This window comes from Taurulus bubalis (genome assembly GCF_910589615.1).
Source record: "Taurulus bubalis genome assembly, chromosome: 18".
Classification (NCBI taxonomy): domain Eukaryota; kingdom Metazoa; phylum Chordata; class Actinopteri; order Perciformes; family Cottidae; genus Taurulus; species Taurulus bubalis.
In genome coordinates this window covers 11,919,260-11,937,594 of record NC_136606.1, presented here as the reverse complement: position 1 = coordinate 11,937,594, position 18,335 = coordinate 11,919,260, and the positions used below count along the sequence as shown (strand labels likewise).

The following is an 18,335-nucleotide window of genomic DNA, read 5'->3' as shown; positions in this document are numbered from 1 at the left end:
TTCAGGACTTTGATTACCATCAGTTTGATTAGATTTTTGGACACACTCCTTACTTGGAAATGAAGGGTAAATACGTAGACACAACACTTGCAACTAATCCAGTACAGAGCACAGAGAGCGCCACACAGACTCATGACAAGATGACCAGAGAAACGATGCCTGGTTCTCACAAAGGCTCCTGAGATGGAACAAAATCTACATTCAACTACCTTTAGCCTTTGTGACGGGGAAGGAATAACTTCCAGACCCCTGAAACAATACCATTGTTCCAATAACATGAAAGCACTTCGCACGACTGGCTGATTGTATGCAGTAAGTATACCTGTCACGTACACAATCTCAGAACAACCTGTACATTATGTTTTATTATTATGCAACAAGAAATATAAGACTAGAAGGGCAAAGAGTCGTGCAGACCACACACACACCTGCACACAAACACTCCTCTAAATGAAAACCAAACACGCACACACATTCACACAAACATATGCCCCAAATCAATTAGTAAGTCTCAGAGTTCACAGCTTTACCCACAAACCCATGCTCCAGGATTAATTATCTAAACAGCTCTGCCGCTCTCATACAAAGAGCTGAGCATCATGGGAAATGAGACGGCTTCGCTGTCTCTGATAAAGACATATGCTGGACAATGGTGTGTGGAGGTGGGAGATAAGGAGTACGAGGGTGTGATTTTCAATGGCCGGCTGTTTGATCGCTGCCTTTTTTGTGCGTGTTTCTTATGACACAAGCCTTGGCACACACTGCTGTTCCCATGGGACTCACAAGAGGAATGAACACGAACACACACACACACACACACACACACACACACACACACACACACACACACACACACACACACACACACACACACACACACACACACACACACACAGTGTGAGTACAAACATATTAATTGTTTCCCATTCATACACATTAAAATGATATAATAAAGACACATCAAAGACCCAGGACTGAAAGAAGAAAAAGCGACCAACAATACCCTCGTGCTCTGGTAATGTGACCACACACACACACACACACGCAATTAAGTGCAGCAGTCCCGTTTTAGCCACAAAGCAACAACTAAAAACAAGGAGCGCATGAGGACCGATGCAGTGGAGAGAAAAATATAATTGAGGCATTTTGCCAGAGCGAGGGTGTGTGTGTGTGTGTGAGGTGTGGGAAAGAGGGAGGGGGGGGGGGGGAGTGGGTGTACAGTCGGATGTGAGAGAATAAAGGCTCATAATTGCATAATTACTACAATGGATACCTGACACACTGAATGCAGACGTCAAATGATTTCCACATAATTTAACCAAATAGAGGCAAGACCAGGCCACGGCAGGGCCCATGTTGAAATATACCCTCTCTGTACTTCCCAAACCACTCTGCTCCGTTACAGTCCCGCATGTTGTGGTCTGATGCCTTAACGATCCTCGTTACTCTACTCTTTATGAATGGATGATCCTTGAAAAATATTCTGCAGTCCGAGTGCTGCTGTTTTTGACTCTAGATTGACATCTTAGTATTGAAACGATTTGTCCACAAATCAGTCAGTTACTCAAAAATAATTGACAACTGTGATCCTTTAAATATCTTGGCCATATAATCTGAGGACATTGCCTTTGGATCTGGGTCATTTTTCCCAATTTCTGACTGATTTCTGACAACAAGATTCATTGATGATTGGTCATTAGTTGCAGCTCGAATACGAAGCGTCTTTTCTCCATGTATCTTTTCTGAAAGGTCACGTATGGTTAATCAGCACTGCAACAAAACAATATTTTATTTATTGATACTATGACCGTTTTCTCAACTAATCAATTCTTGTTGTAGCCCTCACCCCTAATCCTATTTATTGTTTGAGTTGTGTTTAGAGTTTGTGCATGGGGATTATATATTATTGTAGCCCTGATTTTTATGTTTAAGTTGATAACTAACATGTTTTTTGGGGGGGAGGATTTATACCATGTTTTTTTCTTGATATACCTGATATAAAAAAGTCCCCTAATTAGGGGACCCTAGGGCTCAACAGGGTCAGATTACGATAAAAAAGGCTCCTTGCAAAATCCCGATACACAAGGTGACGTCATTAAATGTCTTTTATCGTCCGAACAGTCCAAAAGCCCAAAATATGAAATTCTAAATAATGGAAAAGCAAGAAAGGCAGCAAATTGTCAGATTTCTGAATCTGGAACCATCAAATGTTGCCATTTTTACTTTTTGACTTGAACGATTAATCGATTATCAAAACAGCTCGCTGATTATGTTCCTTTGATTGACCAACTGATTGACTAATCTCCGCAGTTTGGCTGAGGACATTATGTTTGGGAAAGAAAAAATGTAATGGCCATTTTTTTCAATCTTAACGAACAAAGTTTTGTTAATTTAGTCCAAAACGTTTTAGAAAATATTTAGAAATGCACTTTGCATTTCCCCAAAACTCAAGGAGACGTCTTCAAATTGCTAGATGTGTGCAACCAAAATAAAAAATCTATTTACTTTCATAGAAGACTTCATAAAAACACATGAAGCAACATTTTGGCTTGAAAAATGACTGGTCAATTAAGAGAATAGTCGCAGATTATTGTTCTGTTAATCTACTACTAATGCAATAATTGACTAATTGTTTCAGATCTCTTGTTAATGCGAACAAAGTGCCTCTCTGACATCACACACGATAATTAATCATTAGTAATGTGGATATAATGACTATGCGGGTAAAGGCAAATATTAGAACAGCAGTTAAAGATTCTGCTCAGAACGTTACATCACTTTACTGTATTGCAGCCTTTAAAATAGGAAAGATCATCACAATGCCCTATTAAGATACCCAAAATCTGAGACCATCTACTCTCATGCCCCGATAGACATAATATGGATGTCACCCAGCCTTAATGCTTTCCTTTTTTCGCTGAACGACTTACTTTCTCAGAAGTTAAGAGTTAAGTGGTGCTTTTTGCTTGATTCTTTGTGCAGAAAGTCAGTTTTACAGATCTGTTGATTAAACCAAGTAGTCGGCAAAATCATACGAGCGTTAGTCGACTTTGAATGTCTTTGGTCGAGCAGTCAACACGTCCAGCACTAAAGTGAATAGACATAAAAATCGGTCTACTTCACAAACACACTCTCTCTCTCGCTCACACACACACACACACACACACACACACACACACACACACACTGAATAGAGCTCAAACGGTTCCACTTTGTACCTCCTCCGCTTAATCAAAGCTTCTCTATTCAGCAATTTGACCTTTTGTTCAAAACAGGATTATCACCTTCTCTGGTCTTCATTCACCCTTTCTCTCGCTCTCTCTCCCCCTTTCTACTCTTGCCCCTCAGCCCGTTTCCAGGGGCGACCCGCATGACGAGGGTAATTGCAATAATTTGTTAAATGCCATGGCAACGGTGGTTAGATGGGAGGGGTTACCAAAAAAAAGAGAAAAAGAATTGGGTGGTTCAGGAAACGAACGAATCTCTCATTTTGCCAAAGACAGCGGGACGAGAGGAGGAAAGGATGACAACCGTGTGTGTGTGTTTGTGTGTGTGTGTGTGTGTGTGAGAGAGTAAGTGAACAAGTGTTTGCCCATTCTCAGGGGGCAGGTTTATTGATAATGGTGGGGATGTAGGGGGGGCAGGAGGTAATTTCACTAATGATTAATGTCTCTGTGGTCCTAGCTTAGGACGCCAACACACATGCACGTATATTCTTGTACACACACACACACACACATTTCACACACACAGAGGTGCAGAGCTTTCACACTATCTGGCCGGACAAACAGCTCTATTTGAACTCTCCCTCGGCCTGAAAGGAATCCTTAATTACACAATATTACCCCTCTTCATTGCCCCGCTGTGTGTGTCGTGTCCGCTGCTGTTCAGCCTCCAGTGGTGTGTCTGTGTGTGAGTGTGTTGCTGTGTGAGGTGTAAGTATTCAGTGGTAGCAGCTGTTTCACACATTGTGACAAAGGGGATGAGGGGGGGGCATGGGGGGGGCTCGCTCTCCGCACATTCACCAAACTAATTGATTTCTGTTCAGCACTGTGGGAGAGTTACCCCCACATAGACATACACACTTTTACAGACAGACGGTGCATTCCACTCACTCAAGACGAAGGTGTTCGAAGCTACCAGGAAAGAGAGCGAGAAAGAGGGAGGGGCCCCTACTAAGACAACACAGGCATCCAGTTTACTTCACTCAGAGACAACAGGCTCTGCCCACGGTTTGCTTTCTCCACGGGTTAAATTGAAGCCCAGAATTTTCTAGCATCTATACAACAGTATATAGCATCCGGCACACATAAAAAGACAATGTCCAGGGTTTCCTAAAGTGTTTAATATCTAAAGAGGGCATCAAACTTAAGCCAACAACATAAAAAGGATATTAACCTTCACCTTGGCTTGACAGACATTTGAGTTTACCCAATAACAAGCGTAAGAATCTACAGCCATGTTAGCAGCTCCGTCTGGACAGATCGTCCGTAAATTGAATCATCAACATCAAGATCCCTAGCACCGCTTTCACTGTATATACTATATTTATTTACACACTTCATATACACTCACCTAAAGGATTATTAGGAACACCATACTAATACTGTGTTTGACCCCCTTTCGCCTTCAGAACTGCCTTAATTCTACGTGGCATTGATTCAACAAGGTGCTGAAAGCATTCTTTAGAAATGTTGGCCCATATTGATAGGATAGCATCTTGCAGTTGATGGAGATTTGTGGGATGCACATCCAGGGCACGAAGCTCCCGTTCCACCAGATCCCAAAGATGCTCTATTGGGTTGAGATCTGGTGACTGTGGGGGCCATTTTAGTACAGTGAACTCATCGTCATGTTCAAGAAACCAATTAGAAATGATTCGAGCTTTGTGACATGGTGCATTATCCTGCTGGAAGTAGCGATCAGAGGATGGGTACATGGTGGCCATAAAGGGATGGACATGGTCAGAAACAATGCTCAGGTAGGCCGTGGCATTTAAACGATGCCCAATTGGCACTAAGGGGCCTAAAGTGTGCCAAGAAAACATCCCCCACACCATTACACCACCACCACCAGCCTGCACAGTGGTAACAAGGCATGATGGATCCATGTTCTCATTCCGGTTACGCCAAATTCTGACTCTACCATCTGAATGTCTCAACAGAAATCGAGACTCATCAGACCAGGCAACATTTTTCCAGTCTTCAACTGTCCATTTGCTCTTGCAAATTGTAGCCTCTTTTTCCTATTTGTAGTGGAGATGAGTGGTACCCGGTGGGGTCTTCTGCTGTTGTAGCCCATCCGCCTCAAGGTTGGGCGTGTTGTGGCTTCACAAATGCTTTGCTGCATACCTCGGTTGTAACGAGTGGTTATTTCAGTCAAAGTTGCTCTTCTATCAGCTTGAATCAGTCGGCCCATTCTCCTCTGACCTCTAGCATCAACAAGGCATTTTCGCCCACAGGACTGCCGCATACTGGATGTTTTTCCCTTTTCACACCATTCTTTGTAAACCCTAGAAATGGTTGTGCGTGAAAATCCCAGTAACTGAGCAGATTGTGAAATACTCAGACCGGCCCGTCTGGCACCAACAACCATGCCACGCTCAAAATTGCTTAAATCACCTTTCTTTCCCATTCTGACATTCAGTTTGGAGTTCAGGAGATTGTCTTGACCAGGACCACACCCCTAAATGCATTGAAGCAACTGCCATGTGATTGGTTGATTAGATAATTGCATTAATGAGAAATTGAACAGGTGTTCCTAATAATCCTTTAGGTGAGTGTACTTTGCACTTTATTATTTCATTTTCTTAAATGTAACTCTGTTTGCTGCTGCCACAACCAAATGAATACAGTATATATCCTATCCTTCTTTGACACAGCAGTGCTTTGGGCTGAATGCTATTGTTAGCATGCTAACATGCGGATGTTGAGCAGATAATTCGTACCGTGATCACCACTTTAGTTCAGAGGGTTAAAATGATACCATTTTCTAATGCTAGGGATGTCTTGTGCCGGTATTTGGTCCAAAACCAATCCATTGGACAAGTAGAAGTGATGTTGGCATAAGTTCTGGCCAGGTGGAAGCAGTTCTCTCTCTCTCTCTCTCTCACACTCACACACACACACACACACACACACACACACACAGGCCCAGCCACTGTCTGACCGACCAACTAAGACACAACCAATCGGCCAGTCGACCAGAGGGTTTCAGCACTAAACATTATATAGATTACAACTCTTAAGTATTTAGTGACAAATGTATTGTGTCAGATTTCATAACTGATAATGTGAAATCTGGATATTTTTATCAACAGATACCTAGATTGTTTTGAATGAAAAGTGCGTTACAAATAAAATGCATTAATATTAGAGGCAGCATGTAATCATTTGTATGACATTTCTGAATGCAGGGATACTCAACGTGTATTTGATCGTGTGGCCGTGCGTATTTGCACGTCTGAACTCGTTTCTGGCCTCACGTTCTTCTATCTGGAGATCTGAACAGTGAAGTCAATGATTCATATTTTCACATCATGAATGCTTTTGAGACTTAAAAAATAATTTACCCCGTAAAGCGTGTAATCCAGCATACGTAGTACATGTTCTTTCAAAAAGAGTAGCCCTGCATTATTGAACCAAATCCGCTTGACCTCCTAAAGTCAAATACAGTTGATTTGTTGTATTTTTACTTCTTGCTGCATCGCCAATGATTCAGTTCTTCCAGATGTATCATTTAAATTTCACCTTGTAACCTGAACAAAAAACGGAAAGTGTGGATGTTAAACTTGGTATTCAAAGTAAGAATGGCCATTTAAGTATTTTCACAGATCATGCTCCTTCAAATCTTTCTGGTGCTCTTTTCATTCTGCCAGCATAATGTGCTCTTTGGTTGAAAATGTCAGCGCGGTGCCGTGCTGAGGTTTCCATCATCTCCCGTTCAGCATCTTTCTGATGGCTTCTCTTATCATTACTGAATCAGTTGAATCCCACATTGTGTTAAATACAGTCCAACCCTTTCATAAACACTTAGTGGAAGGTCAATTTTCACAAGACGTTTTCTCTGCACACTTGTATTATGTCAGCTGAAGAATTCATTTAATTTCTTTTAGGAATGTGTTGATTGACAGCTGCATGCAAACAACCAAAATGCTTTACAATGCAAATAGTTTAAAAGTAGAGTTTTGGGACCAAGGATTTACATTTAATGTATATTTTTGATCAATTGAACCATGTGCTCTGAATAAATTTGTGTTTGTGAGTTAACTGCAAGTTCCTTCAGGGAAAATGGTTTAAAAAGAGAGAGAACAATGGCTGGCCAGCTGTGCTAGCCTAACAAGTTGCAGCATTAACCACTGAATGAAAAAGTCAATTTGGGGCCCTGCAGGGGGTGAAGTACATAGATGAGTACATGTGGGTGTATCTGTGTGTCTCTGTGTGTCTCTGTGTGTGTGTGTGTGTGTGTGTGTGTGTGTGTGTGTGTGTGTGTGTGTGTGTGTGTGCAGCCAACTAGCACACAAACAGAAATACTCACAGAGTAGTATTTTTTTATATGACGACGGATGTCATGCTGCAGTTTGTTGCTGATGTTGACAACGTAGTCGGTGGGTTGGCTCCCACAGGAAACATGACAGCATTGCAACAAGCTGGGCTCCAACTTTAATCCCTAAAAGGAGAAACTGTGTCACGACAACAGATTGATTCATACATGCACAATATCAGCTGAAGAGAGAGAGATAGAGATAGAGATATATATATATATATACATACATACATATACATATACATATATATATATATATATACATACATACATATACATATATATATATATATATATACACATACATATATATATATACATATATATATACACACTTCTGTCTTGTTCAAAATACATGAATAAAAACGGGCGACGGTAATGTTGCCTACAAACTATTTTAACGGCTCACAAATACTGAGGATGCTTTCCACTTTCTGCTCCTAAACAGGGTTAAAAGTGCGGAATGACAGGAATGTCTGCACAATACTGCATTCAGGGGCAGCTGAATAATCAGCGCCCCTAGTTAACCCCCCCCCAAAAAACCTTACTTAAACTCAGATATAGAGTTGCTCAGATTTGGGTTATTGCTTAAACTACGTTTCTAAAGACTGAAGTCATCTTTGAGTAAAACCCAGCCCATATTTGTATGTTGTTTCTCACTGAAATGCATCTTGGGAGTTGTAGTTAACGTCTCACATTTCATTTTTTCCCATTCACAGGTTGTACCTTTGAATTTCTATCAAAGAACCAGCTATTTTCTAACACAGTTGTTTAACTTCTGCCCATCCAAGATGTGATATCTTTCCCCTGAGTAAATCTAATTTGCATACATTAAAAGGCTTTCAGAAGATAGTCTGTAGTCACAATGGCTATTAAAAGGGAGGCATTTACTACACTCAATGCAATACCTACAATCTCCCTCCACCAGATTTCATGAATGTAGCGTCCTGTGCATAAATGTGTGTGCACAGGGATTCATCACAGCTATGCAGTCATGCAACATAGCAACTTGGCCATTAACTTTAAACCTCTACGAAACAACACGTCAGCGGCATTTAAGGGCTGACAGCACCCCGGAGTCCAGTACATTTTTACATTATTTTAGCCTGAAGAAAACAGGTCAACGTGACCTATATACCACTGAATTGTCCACTTTACAGCAAAGCATTTGGTTAAAGAAAACTAACCAAATATGACAGCTTTAAACACTCGCACCTTTAAACCTGAACCATGACACAAGTATGCATGTGACAAGCCTCTAGCACTCCCCCCACACAGCTTTTTTTTTTTGGCCTACATTTTTCTTTACAAACCCCCACATTTTCTGCCAGTTCAAGTCAATCAACTCATTTGACTCCCTTAATATGCAGCTACACACATTAACCTGCTCCATCTTGGTCTCTCCGCCTCTTCTTTATGTTTTTTTCCCTCCTGTCTGCTCTGGATGAAAGCAGCCTCCCTTCTTCTTCTTCTTCTTCTCCTCCTCCTCCCCTTTTATCTCACTTGTTTCATTCCACACTTCATTTTGATAACAGGATTCTCCCTCCCGGACAAGTTGTATCTATAAAAATCATACAACACTCCTCACTTGCCTGTAAATTTATGGCTGCGAAATTAAATGAAAATAAGAAAACACCCAAAGTATTTTTTTGTGTTGGTGTGAGTCTTCCGAGAGAAGAGGAAACAAGGATCAAATCTCTAAAACACACATCACTCATCAAAGTATTGTCTACAACCCCAAACAAATGTCATCTTTAACACTGCATGTCTGGGTAGTAAATGGCCCTCTACAAACCTGTATAATAATTCTATTAACATTTATCTACCCTTGCTGTTATCATCCATGTCTTGGCCTAACGCTCTAAGAAAACTCTGGGAAACCCCTGCCGTTCCATCCAGCTTTTTCTCCCTCCATACTTTATCCTTTCATCTCTCTCTACCCGCTACCCTCATCAAACAACTTTCCTCCTCTGTCTGTCCTCCATCATCCATCACCGCCGCCTCCTACCATCTCTGGCTCTGTGTCAGTGGTGGAGTCAAGGCCTATCTGTCCTCCCCTCTCACTGAGCTGTTAGACCATGTTCACCACCCTAATTAACTTACTGTCTTATCAGTTTCTCTGTGTGTGCATCCATGCCGGCCTCTGACGCATGTTGGAAAATTAACCAGTAATCAGACAAATCCTGGGTAGTTTAGCCTGAAGTTGGGAATTAATACTGCCAACTTTTCAAGGCCATATTTTACAGTTAAAACAACAAAAGTAGGAAGTTGTTTTTTCCATGTGCTCAACCAGAATCTATCGTTTTTCTGCTATGTTGTATGTGAGAGTCTGTATGCCTCTCAGTAAAGCATATCAGTGTGTCTGCTGAAGTGTGTAATGATGTCAACTTTTATGGAGTGTGTGTGTGTGTGTGTATAATACTCTTTAATTTAATGCAAGTTCTCTCTGCCAGCAGAGGACAGAGGGTTGTCAGTTTTATTAGTATCTTTTAGACGAGGAAAGGCTGTGTGCCCTGTTCCTCATTAGAAACTGATAACACACACACACACACACACACGACCTTGGTCTGACAAATGGTAGGCGATCATTTTGTGTGTGCGTGTGTGTGCGCGTGTGTGTGCTTGCGCGCATAGAGCAGCAGGGGTTATGGAAAGGCTTTTCAAGTTGTGGAGTCCAAACTATGCCAATGAAAACAGAGTCTGTATTGGAGCCAGGCAGCTGTCTAAAAATACAGACAGAGACACAATATGGAGGATGACTAAAGCATGAATCCTTCACAGGAAGTTTGACTGAAATGCCTTTGAAAACACTAGTCTTCACCATCGTCAGAGTCTTAAATCAGTGTCTCTACTGATTAATCCATTACACCTGTGAAACACAATGTTAGTGATGAATAATATCACACCACTGATGCAGAAAGTATACTTTGAAGTGAAGTGAAAAAAATACATTTTCTAAAGTTTGTGGGTACATGTTGTATGTCTTGCTCCATGGCCATAAAAACACAGCAGGAGATTAATAAAGGGCATTTGTGACGGCTAACACAGTGCATGAAGACTTCTACTCACGGCTCCTTCAAAGACGCTGTCGTATACGTTGTCAGTGCCACATTGAGGGCAGTTGAAGGTGAACCTCTCACAGTCTTTATAGCGCTCTTCGTCGGTCAGCTGGACCGGCGCTCCCAGCATGCCATCCGCCTCTTCCTCCCTCTGGTACTGCTGATGAGCCCGGAAATGACTCGGGTCCAAACCTGGTATGGACAAAAGAAAATTCTGGTTTACACCACAGATTGTTTTATCTGTTTTATTTGTCACATTTCGTTTACAAACAGACGGGCAGAGCAGACAAAATACTATAATACTAATTTTATGACGATTAGACAACAATGAAACATCTATTTTGTGCTTGTATTAGGCTGTTGTGATATTAGGTGTGACATCTTCTCTATCTTTGGCTGCATCAGCTGTCACCAGACTATAAAACCGGAATTATGACTAATGCGAACACATACATAAAGAGAGATTAGTAGTATCACTCAAAGTAAGCTGTGCTCCATAAATACCACATGGTCATTGTTTATTTATATAATAGTATGTCTCTAACCTGCAAATGAATAATTTAATCACAATAACAACTGTTATGCATGTTGGCGTCAGCAACACCAATAAAAACATTTCACACTCTAAATTTATATTAAATACTTCCATCGAATATTTATTTTTGGATTAATTGTGCAATTTGTCTGGCTTAAGGAAACCTGAAATTTCTCAAGTCCTAATTTCATTTTAGTGATTTCGGCCACTCCCAATAACACTGAAGTCTTACCAATCAGCTAGTCTACCTATCATGTCGGTAACTTACCCAGCCACGTGGCGATGAGCACGCTGTCGATGCCATCAATGGGGTCACAGATGCGGGACACCACAGGGTGGACCTGCTGGGCGAGGTAGTACTGAGTGTCCACACTGAGACCCTCCTGCTTCTGGAGCTGTTCTTGAGCATAGGCCCTCTGAGTGGCTGCCAGCGTGGAGCCGTCCTAGGGGTCAAAGAAAAGACATATAGCGGCGTGAGTGCAAGCTTGTACTTTATACCAGTGGTTCTCAACTGGTCTGGCTCCAGGACCCACCATCACCCCTGAATGACAAGCCGCGACACAAATCGAGGAACATTCTGAACTTCTCAAATGTATTTAATGAAAAAATGGTGCAGTTTGAACCTGATATAGTACAGAATATGTATGCCAACACAAAAACAAGTTTAATGATAAACCAAAACGACCAGCTGGTGGCGATGCTAGAGAGGAAACAATTCCCTTTTACACTCAATTAGCTGCATTTTAACATAAATAACAATTCAAAATTTTCAGCCATTTTTAAAACAGACTCAACGCTTTCATGCACAAACAAAGAAGTCCAACAACTAAGAAGTAGTTAAAAAAGACTAAAATTACCTAACTTTAACTGAGAATACACAGAAATTAAACAAAAAGCAATTCAAAAGGATTCATATACAATAGGTAGGTAAATACTGAAAAACATTGTGCTTTACAGAAAATTAAGCAGCACTCAATTCTCCTCACGACCCCAAGTTTTTCTTTCCTGACATGCAGGCAGCGCCATCAGTTGTGAATTGTATATTCAGTAGGCTGTTTAATGTAATTTGTAAATGTAAAAATATATTATTTTTTTTTTCTTTTTCCCCAGGCAGAGGCCTGCAACCCAGTGAAAACGGGTCCGCAACCCACCAGTTGAGAATCACTGCTTAAATCTATCTTCGGATATTCTTACATTGGTATGGGTCAATCCATGAAATTCAGTGCATTCTGGGATTTTAATGATTAGGTGTTGAAACGCAAGTATAAAAACCCTAAAATGACGAGTGGATCATTGTCTCAAGAGACAATATCTCGGTCACACACACACCTTGCAGATGATGTAAGATACTGTATCTCCAGATTTGACCCGACGACCGCCCTGGGAGTTGATCCACAGAGCCACATGGACGTGTGGGAGGCTCTTCTTATCTGGATAGTCCTGAGGATCTTTGGTCAGAGCCTGGAGGGAAGAGCACGACAGCAGCAATGAATAGAAAGGCCTGGGGCGATTCGTAGACGTAATCTTTCTAAATGATGACAAACATACATCAATTTGCGGAACATGCGCCGGTGCATCAAAAGAATGGCTTTAGCCAGTCAGAACATGCATTCCCCCAAAGAACAAGCTGCAGCTAAAAAAAAAAAAAAAAAAAAAAAAAAAAAAAAAAAAAAAAACTCAACCACGATCCCCTTATTAAAAAAAAAAACAGCAATGTAGTGCTGTGTAAACTCTGCAAATTGGAAATGGCTCCAACACTTGCCAAAGTGAAAGCCAGCAGCAGCAGCTAGACAGCGCTGTGTCCCGTTTACTTATTGTCCCCACCAAAGCACGGTCTACTCGGATTATCACCATGCTTCATCTAACATTGTTATTTGGACGTTTTATGATTCCCGTTTACTTTGACGGCCAAGTATTAGTTAGAAAATAGCTTCAACTAACGTCAGACTGATGTTACAGTCTGAGACTGTTGTTACAATCCCTAAATTGTTTCAATTATTTCCTTGGCCTCAAACTGATGCAAAAATAAATTTGCCTGTGATTATCTTAACTGCATAGTATTCCAGAGATGAAATGAATCCATGTCATAACATTTTGAAGTCATAAGCCAAAAATACAGATTCTCCAGTTCACGGAATTGATAGAGTGATTAAATTAATCTGTGTTGCAGCAATTCTTTTGTATTTGAGGTCCAGTATTTTTCTGATCAGGCATCCGAAAAATATGGTCTATTATATTGTTACATTCCAAACTATGGAAATAATGATCAGAACATTGTGTTCATTTGTTGCATTCGTCAGGAATTTAAAAGCAATCCTTAGAAGAATAAAAGAGTTGTTAGATTAGTCAACTAATCAATGCTGCCTCACATACAGCAACAGCAAATACAACAGAACAAACCCCCAACATTTGCCAGAGCCTGATAGGGTTTCCCCCACTTCACACTGTGTACACGGCACATGTGAATTGCTGGTTGTCAAGAGGACGCACACCACCCGGCTTACTTAAGGTTTCAGGTTCAGGCTTTTCTAGTCGGGTGTGGAAACGTTCATACATGCAGCCGTGCCCTCACCTTGTTTATCTCAAACTGGTTGAGTGGAATGGTTCCAGCTGCTACTTTTTCTCCCACCTCCACCAGGTGTTTCTGGATGTTCTCCACAATGACATCCCGACTCTGGTCTGACAGGATTTGACCGATCACGTAGCTGCAAGAGCAGAAGAACACATTTTATTGTGTATATTGAGAATTGAAATGGATACCTTGCGATGCCCGACAGGTAGCCTTCAGTCACAACTCGGTCTGGTTTATCCAACGTACTTGCCACATTCCTTGGCCAGGTCACACCAATCTCTGCGGACGATGTCCAAGCCTTTGAGCTCCTGCTTGACGCTGTATCGTCCTTCGCCGTGGTTCTCCACCACCAAGGCGGCGTATTTCTTCTTCTTCAGCAGTAAAAGGGACTTAAACACACCGTCAATGTCGATCTCGAGCAGTTTGTAGAGCTTGTTTACTTCGGCCTTTACCTGGAAATAACAAACACACATATGCATTCAATGAAAAAGTCAAACATTAAACTGAAGAAAAGGGATACACGACTTCTCTACTGCTGGGGAAACACTTGGAGCCAAACACACCTTATTGCCAAGTTTGTAGACTTCCTCTAAAGACCTGCTGTTGGTGTTGATCATAATGGAGTCTGTATCTCCGTAGATGACTTCCAGATTCATCTGAGTGGAAAACATGAAGTGGAAAATTAAAACACGGTCTTTATAAGGAAGACAATATATTGGCTTCAAATTAGGGCTTAATAAAATAATTTATTTTGTTTATAACACTTAATGTATTTCTAATCATTGTGTGTATATATATATATATATATATATATATATATATATATATATATACACACACACACACACACACACACACACACACACACACACACACACACACAGTATGAGAGAGAGGGAGGGCATCACATATCATGACTGCCAGAGTTGCAATACTGGACTTCTTTTGACACATATTTGCTTCCCTTCTACGGTGTAAGGTATCATATATAGCTTTGTCTCCATTAATTTCTCTTTTTTTATTTATTTCATTTCAAAAATTATTAAAAAGTATTCTTATCTCGTAGCCCATCTTTGTCCTGCTGTAACTTGTTAATTCCTCACCAAGCATTTAAAATAAGATTTTTTAAATCATTAGGATCTACAGTGCATGTCTTCAGTGATCCAGCATGATAAAAAAGTATCGTGCACTAATATTTTGGAAGAAATAAAGTATCGTTACAGTCACTGACAATTCATCCGGATACAGATTTAAGATCATATCCTTCAACATTTGCCTTTACTAGATTAGTCTTACATTAACAACTCACCTTCTGAACCAATTCTTTGGTGTGCATCAGAATCTGAAGGAGAACACATACACAACAGTATGAATGGGGACTGATGCAAACAGAAAAAAGCATTACTGCATATTAAGCATTTGAGCACAGTAAACAAACAAATCACTGAGGAACAAACAACGATTAAATATTAAGTTTCCATGTTATTTATTCTCTCTGTGTGGCGTGTGTGTGCAAGCATTTGTGTGGACATTGGAGCAGAGCAGGTGACTTGCTTTTAAATGGGGGATAATTGGCTAAGAGGGCAATTATGAGAGCGTGCTGTGACAGGCGTCTATTCAACCCACACACATCCAAGCCGAGCAACACACTCAAACACACATGCACACCTTAATGACTCGTAATGGCCTTTATCACCCACAGAGTGAGTGACGGACAAATAAGAGAATTCTGTTAACGCAGGTTGTCCACTGTGTGTGTGTCTGTCTGTGTGTGTGTGTGTGTGTGTGTGTGTGTGTGTGAGAGAGAGAGGGAGAGATCTGAGCAGCGGAGGGATCCCAACAGGTGGGGGCCCAGAGGACGGGAGGGCAGGATGGGGGCTTCGGTTGGCTAATCTGGGGGGTCGGAGGGATGGAACGCAGTGTGACCTGTCACCAGCAATCTGCTCCTCAATCAACCACGGCTGCATATATACACACCACGACTCACACTGTGCTCCGTGTGGGGACAAGGACGTGGCTATTTCAGAGTGTGAGGAAGGGGCGGGGTCGGGCTGTGGCTGGACTGAGGGGAGGGGGTGTTCCACTCCCTGAAACCAGAGTGGGACTTAAGCATGCTTTATGGGCTGCTACATACCGCTGTACAGCGGCGGGGGGAGTTTGAGTCATTCACAGAACAGCCTCCTCCATTAGGGACTACAGTCAAGGTCAAGGTCTCACCACAAACACACACATTCACACACACACACACACACACACACACATTCACACACACACACACACACACACACACACACACACACCTTTGCCAAAGCACATACACACTAAATTGTGCTGCTAAGCTTTGGTGCAGACAAAATGACTAGCCCTTCTCCTGCTAGTTTAGGAGACGAAAGAGACAAAAGAAAGGGAGGGGAAGATGAAATACGTCTTAGGACAGGCTCAGAGTACAGCTAGAGAAATCTTCAGAGCAAAGCTAACCCTGATTCTTGAGAAATTTTAAATACATCTAAAAAGCTAAACATTGTACATATTTATAAAAGCCTTCAAATCATGAATGAAAACACTTTTTCTTCAGAGTTAAAATGTGAGCCAAAACTAGAGATGAGCTCACTCAGTCCCTTTTTAAGATTCCACATATTCATACATTTTTGACCATGAACTGGGCCAAGCAATAAAACTAAGAATGCAAAAGTAAAGCAGGCTACTATCACAGAGGTTGGTACGTGGGAAGCAGCAAAACGTATTACAGCTACCTAAAGAAACATCAATATCAGTTCAAGGCTACTCTGTTTTTAGAATGTTTTCACTGCTTTATCTTGCCTTATATTAAACTGAAATATATTTTTTTAGTTGGAGTTTTCTTTTAGGTGCCGAAAATATGTTTTGTTGCTGCCCGCCTGTACATTGTTTTGCTCCCGTCTGTTCCTCCACAATGGGGGCGAGCACACAGCTACACTGAACAGAATATACCGACTACAGATCAGTAACTAATACAACTCTTCTTCAAGAAATCCAAACCATTCCTTTAAATGGCTGGGCATATTTGAATCATAAATAAAGCATGAAGGAGGTCTTGGGGTACCTTAATAACCAAAAGTTCCTTTCATAAATATTGAGGTTGTTCTAAACCTTGAAAATCCATGACTGCCACAAAAGAGTCCCGATCATTGATTTGTTGCCAAAAAACAACAAAAAACAATTACACCCTGGCTGTGTTCACACAGACAACAACACTGCGTGAATAAACGCAGCCACTTTATTCATATTAGAATCGTTCCACTAATACAGCCTAAAATGCTGGATCAGGTATCGGCGAGTATGCACTGATCCAATATCCCGCTATGATATCACTTATCAGTTCATTTACGCTTCGTAGGAGGAGGAACAATACGTGTCCCTCGCCGCACGATCGGCACTGTGCACTGGTGGTGGAAGAAGCTAATGGGTTTCTTTCTTCACCTCTGTTGAGAGTTGAACATGCAGTTATGGGCAGGTGCTAGCGGAGAGTGTACAATTAATTAGAACTAATAAAATGAATTAGAATGAGCGAAATGTCCGCAATTTGGCAAGTTACTAATTTTACACTGGAAAATGTTTAACACAGTGGTAACTGAGCGGGTCTCTGTATCGGCTGATACGCAAGCACAGGTGTCAAGAAGTGAAAAAAGTATCGGATCATCTCGGATTCATTTGCTGCTTCCCCAACAAGTATAAAGCAGAACTAGTGGTTATTTACCTGGTGGATGAAGGAAATAGTAAATGTTTTCAAGACACAGAGATAAGCCCCGCCCCCTTTCCCCAGCGATGGTTGCGAAAAAACGGATTAACCACATAGTGCGAATTTTTCACCTGTGGTGCTATATAGACGAAGTGGCGTTGCAAAATTCGCAACTGTTTTGGTGTGAACACGGCATTAATGTTGACAAATCTTTTATGTCATGGAGGATGTCTATTATTACTATATTATCTACATTTAAATCTGGCCTTTTTTTGTCGGTAACTTCTTTTCACGGGCAAAAGAGAAGCGCTGAAAGAGGGAACAGACGGGAGGAGGAGACCGGCATGATCAGAGATTAGATGGAAGGAAACAGCAGAGCAGTGATGAATAGAGAGATGTGGGAAAGACAGAGACAGAGCGACAGCAAAGTGAGGCGAGCGAGGTGAGAATGCGTTGATGTAATTGATGTGTGGACTCATTTAGACAGGTTTCCATATGCTGTCAGTCCCAGCAGGAAAGACTGCTTTAAGGAATGAAAGTCGTTTGACCATGATGCAATCTGTGCAACTGACTTGTGTGTGTGAGCACTCATCTTGAAGCACATACCAACACACACATACTATATGGACCAATGCAAACACATTGCCCCAGGGGGTACAACGAGTGTGTGTGTGTATGTTGTCCCTCTGATGACTACACCAGTCAGCACTGCATGCCGCTCATACTGGGCCAGACAACTGAACAAGCTCGACTCGTATTACTTTGAGTTACCCCGATGTCCTTCAGTAAAACCAAGTCGATTGTTCACATCAACCAGATTATTGAAACGGGGTTAATGTAGAGCTTTAACAATTAATCAATATACTTATTTCTAAGGAAACCTTCACTTGTTATAGCTCGTCGGAT

General features: G+C 41.4%; 1 protein-coding gene across 1 annotated transcript in view; it reads right to left on the bottom strand.

The window, feature by feature from the left end:
- Positions 1-18,335, bottom strand: part of pola1 (polymerase (DNA directed), alpha 1) — a gene marked incomplete at its 3' end in the record, with an annotated part of 53,311 nt that overhangs the window by 16,701 nt on the left and 18,275 nt on the right. The window contains exons 27-34 of the mRNA XM_079233875.1: positions 15,021-15,053; positions 14,275-14,367; positions 13,958-14,163; positions 13,712-13,844; positions 12,469-12,600; positions 11,408-11,582; positions 10,615-10,796; positions 7,537-7,668 (exon numbers count right to left, since the gene is read on the bottom strand). Of these exons, the coding sequence (XP_079090001.1) occupies positions 7,537-7,668; positions 10,615-10,796; positions 11,408-11,582; positions 12,469-12,600; positions 13,712-13,844; positions 13,958-14,163; positions 14,275-14,367; positions 15,021-15,053 (1,086 nt within the window). The remainder of the gene's footprint in view (positions 1-7,536; positions 7,669-10,614; positions 10,797-11,407; positions 11,583-12,468; positions 12,601-13,711; positions 13,845-13,957; positions 14,164-14,274; positions 14,368-15,020; positions 15,054-18,335) is intronic.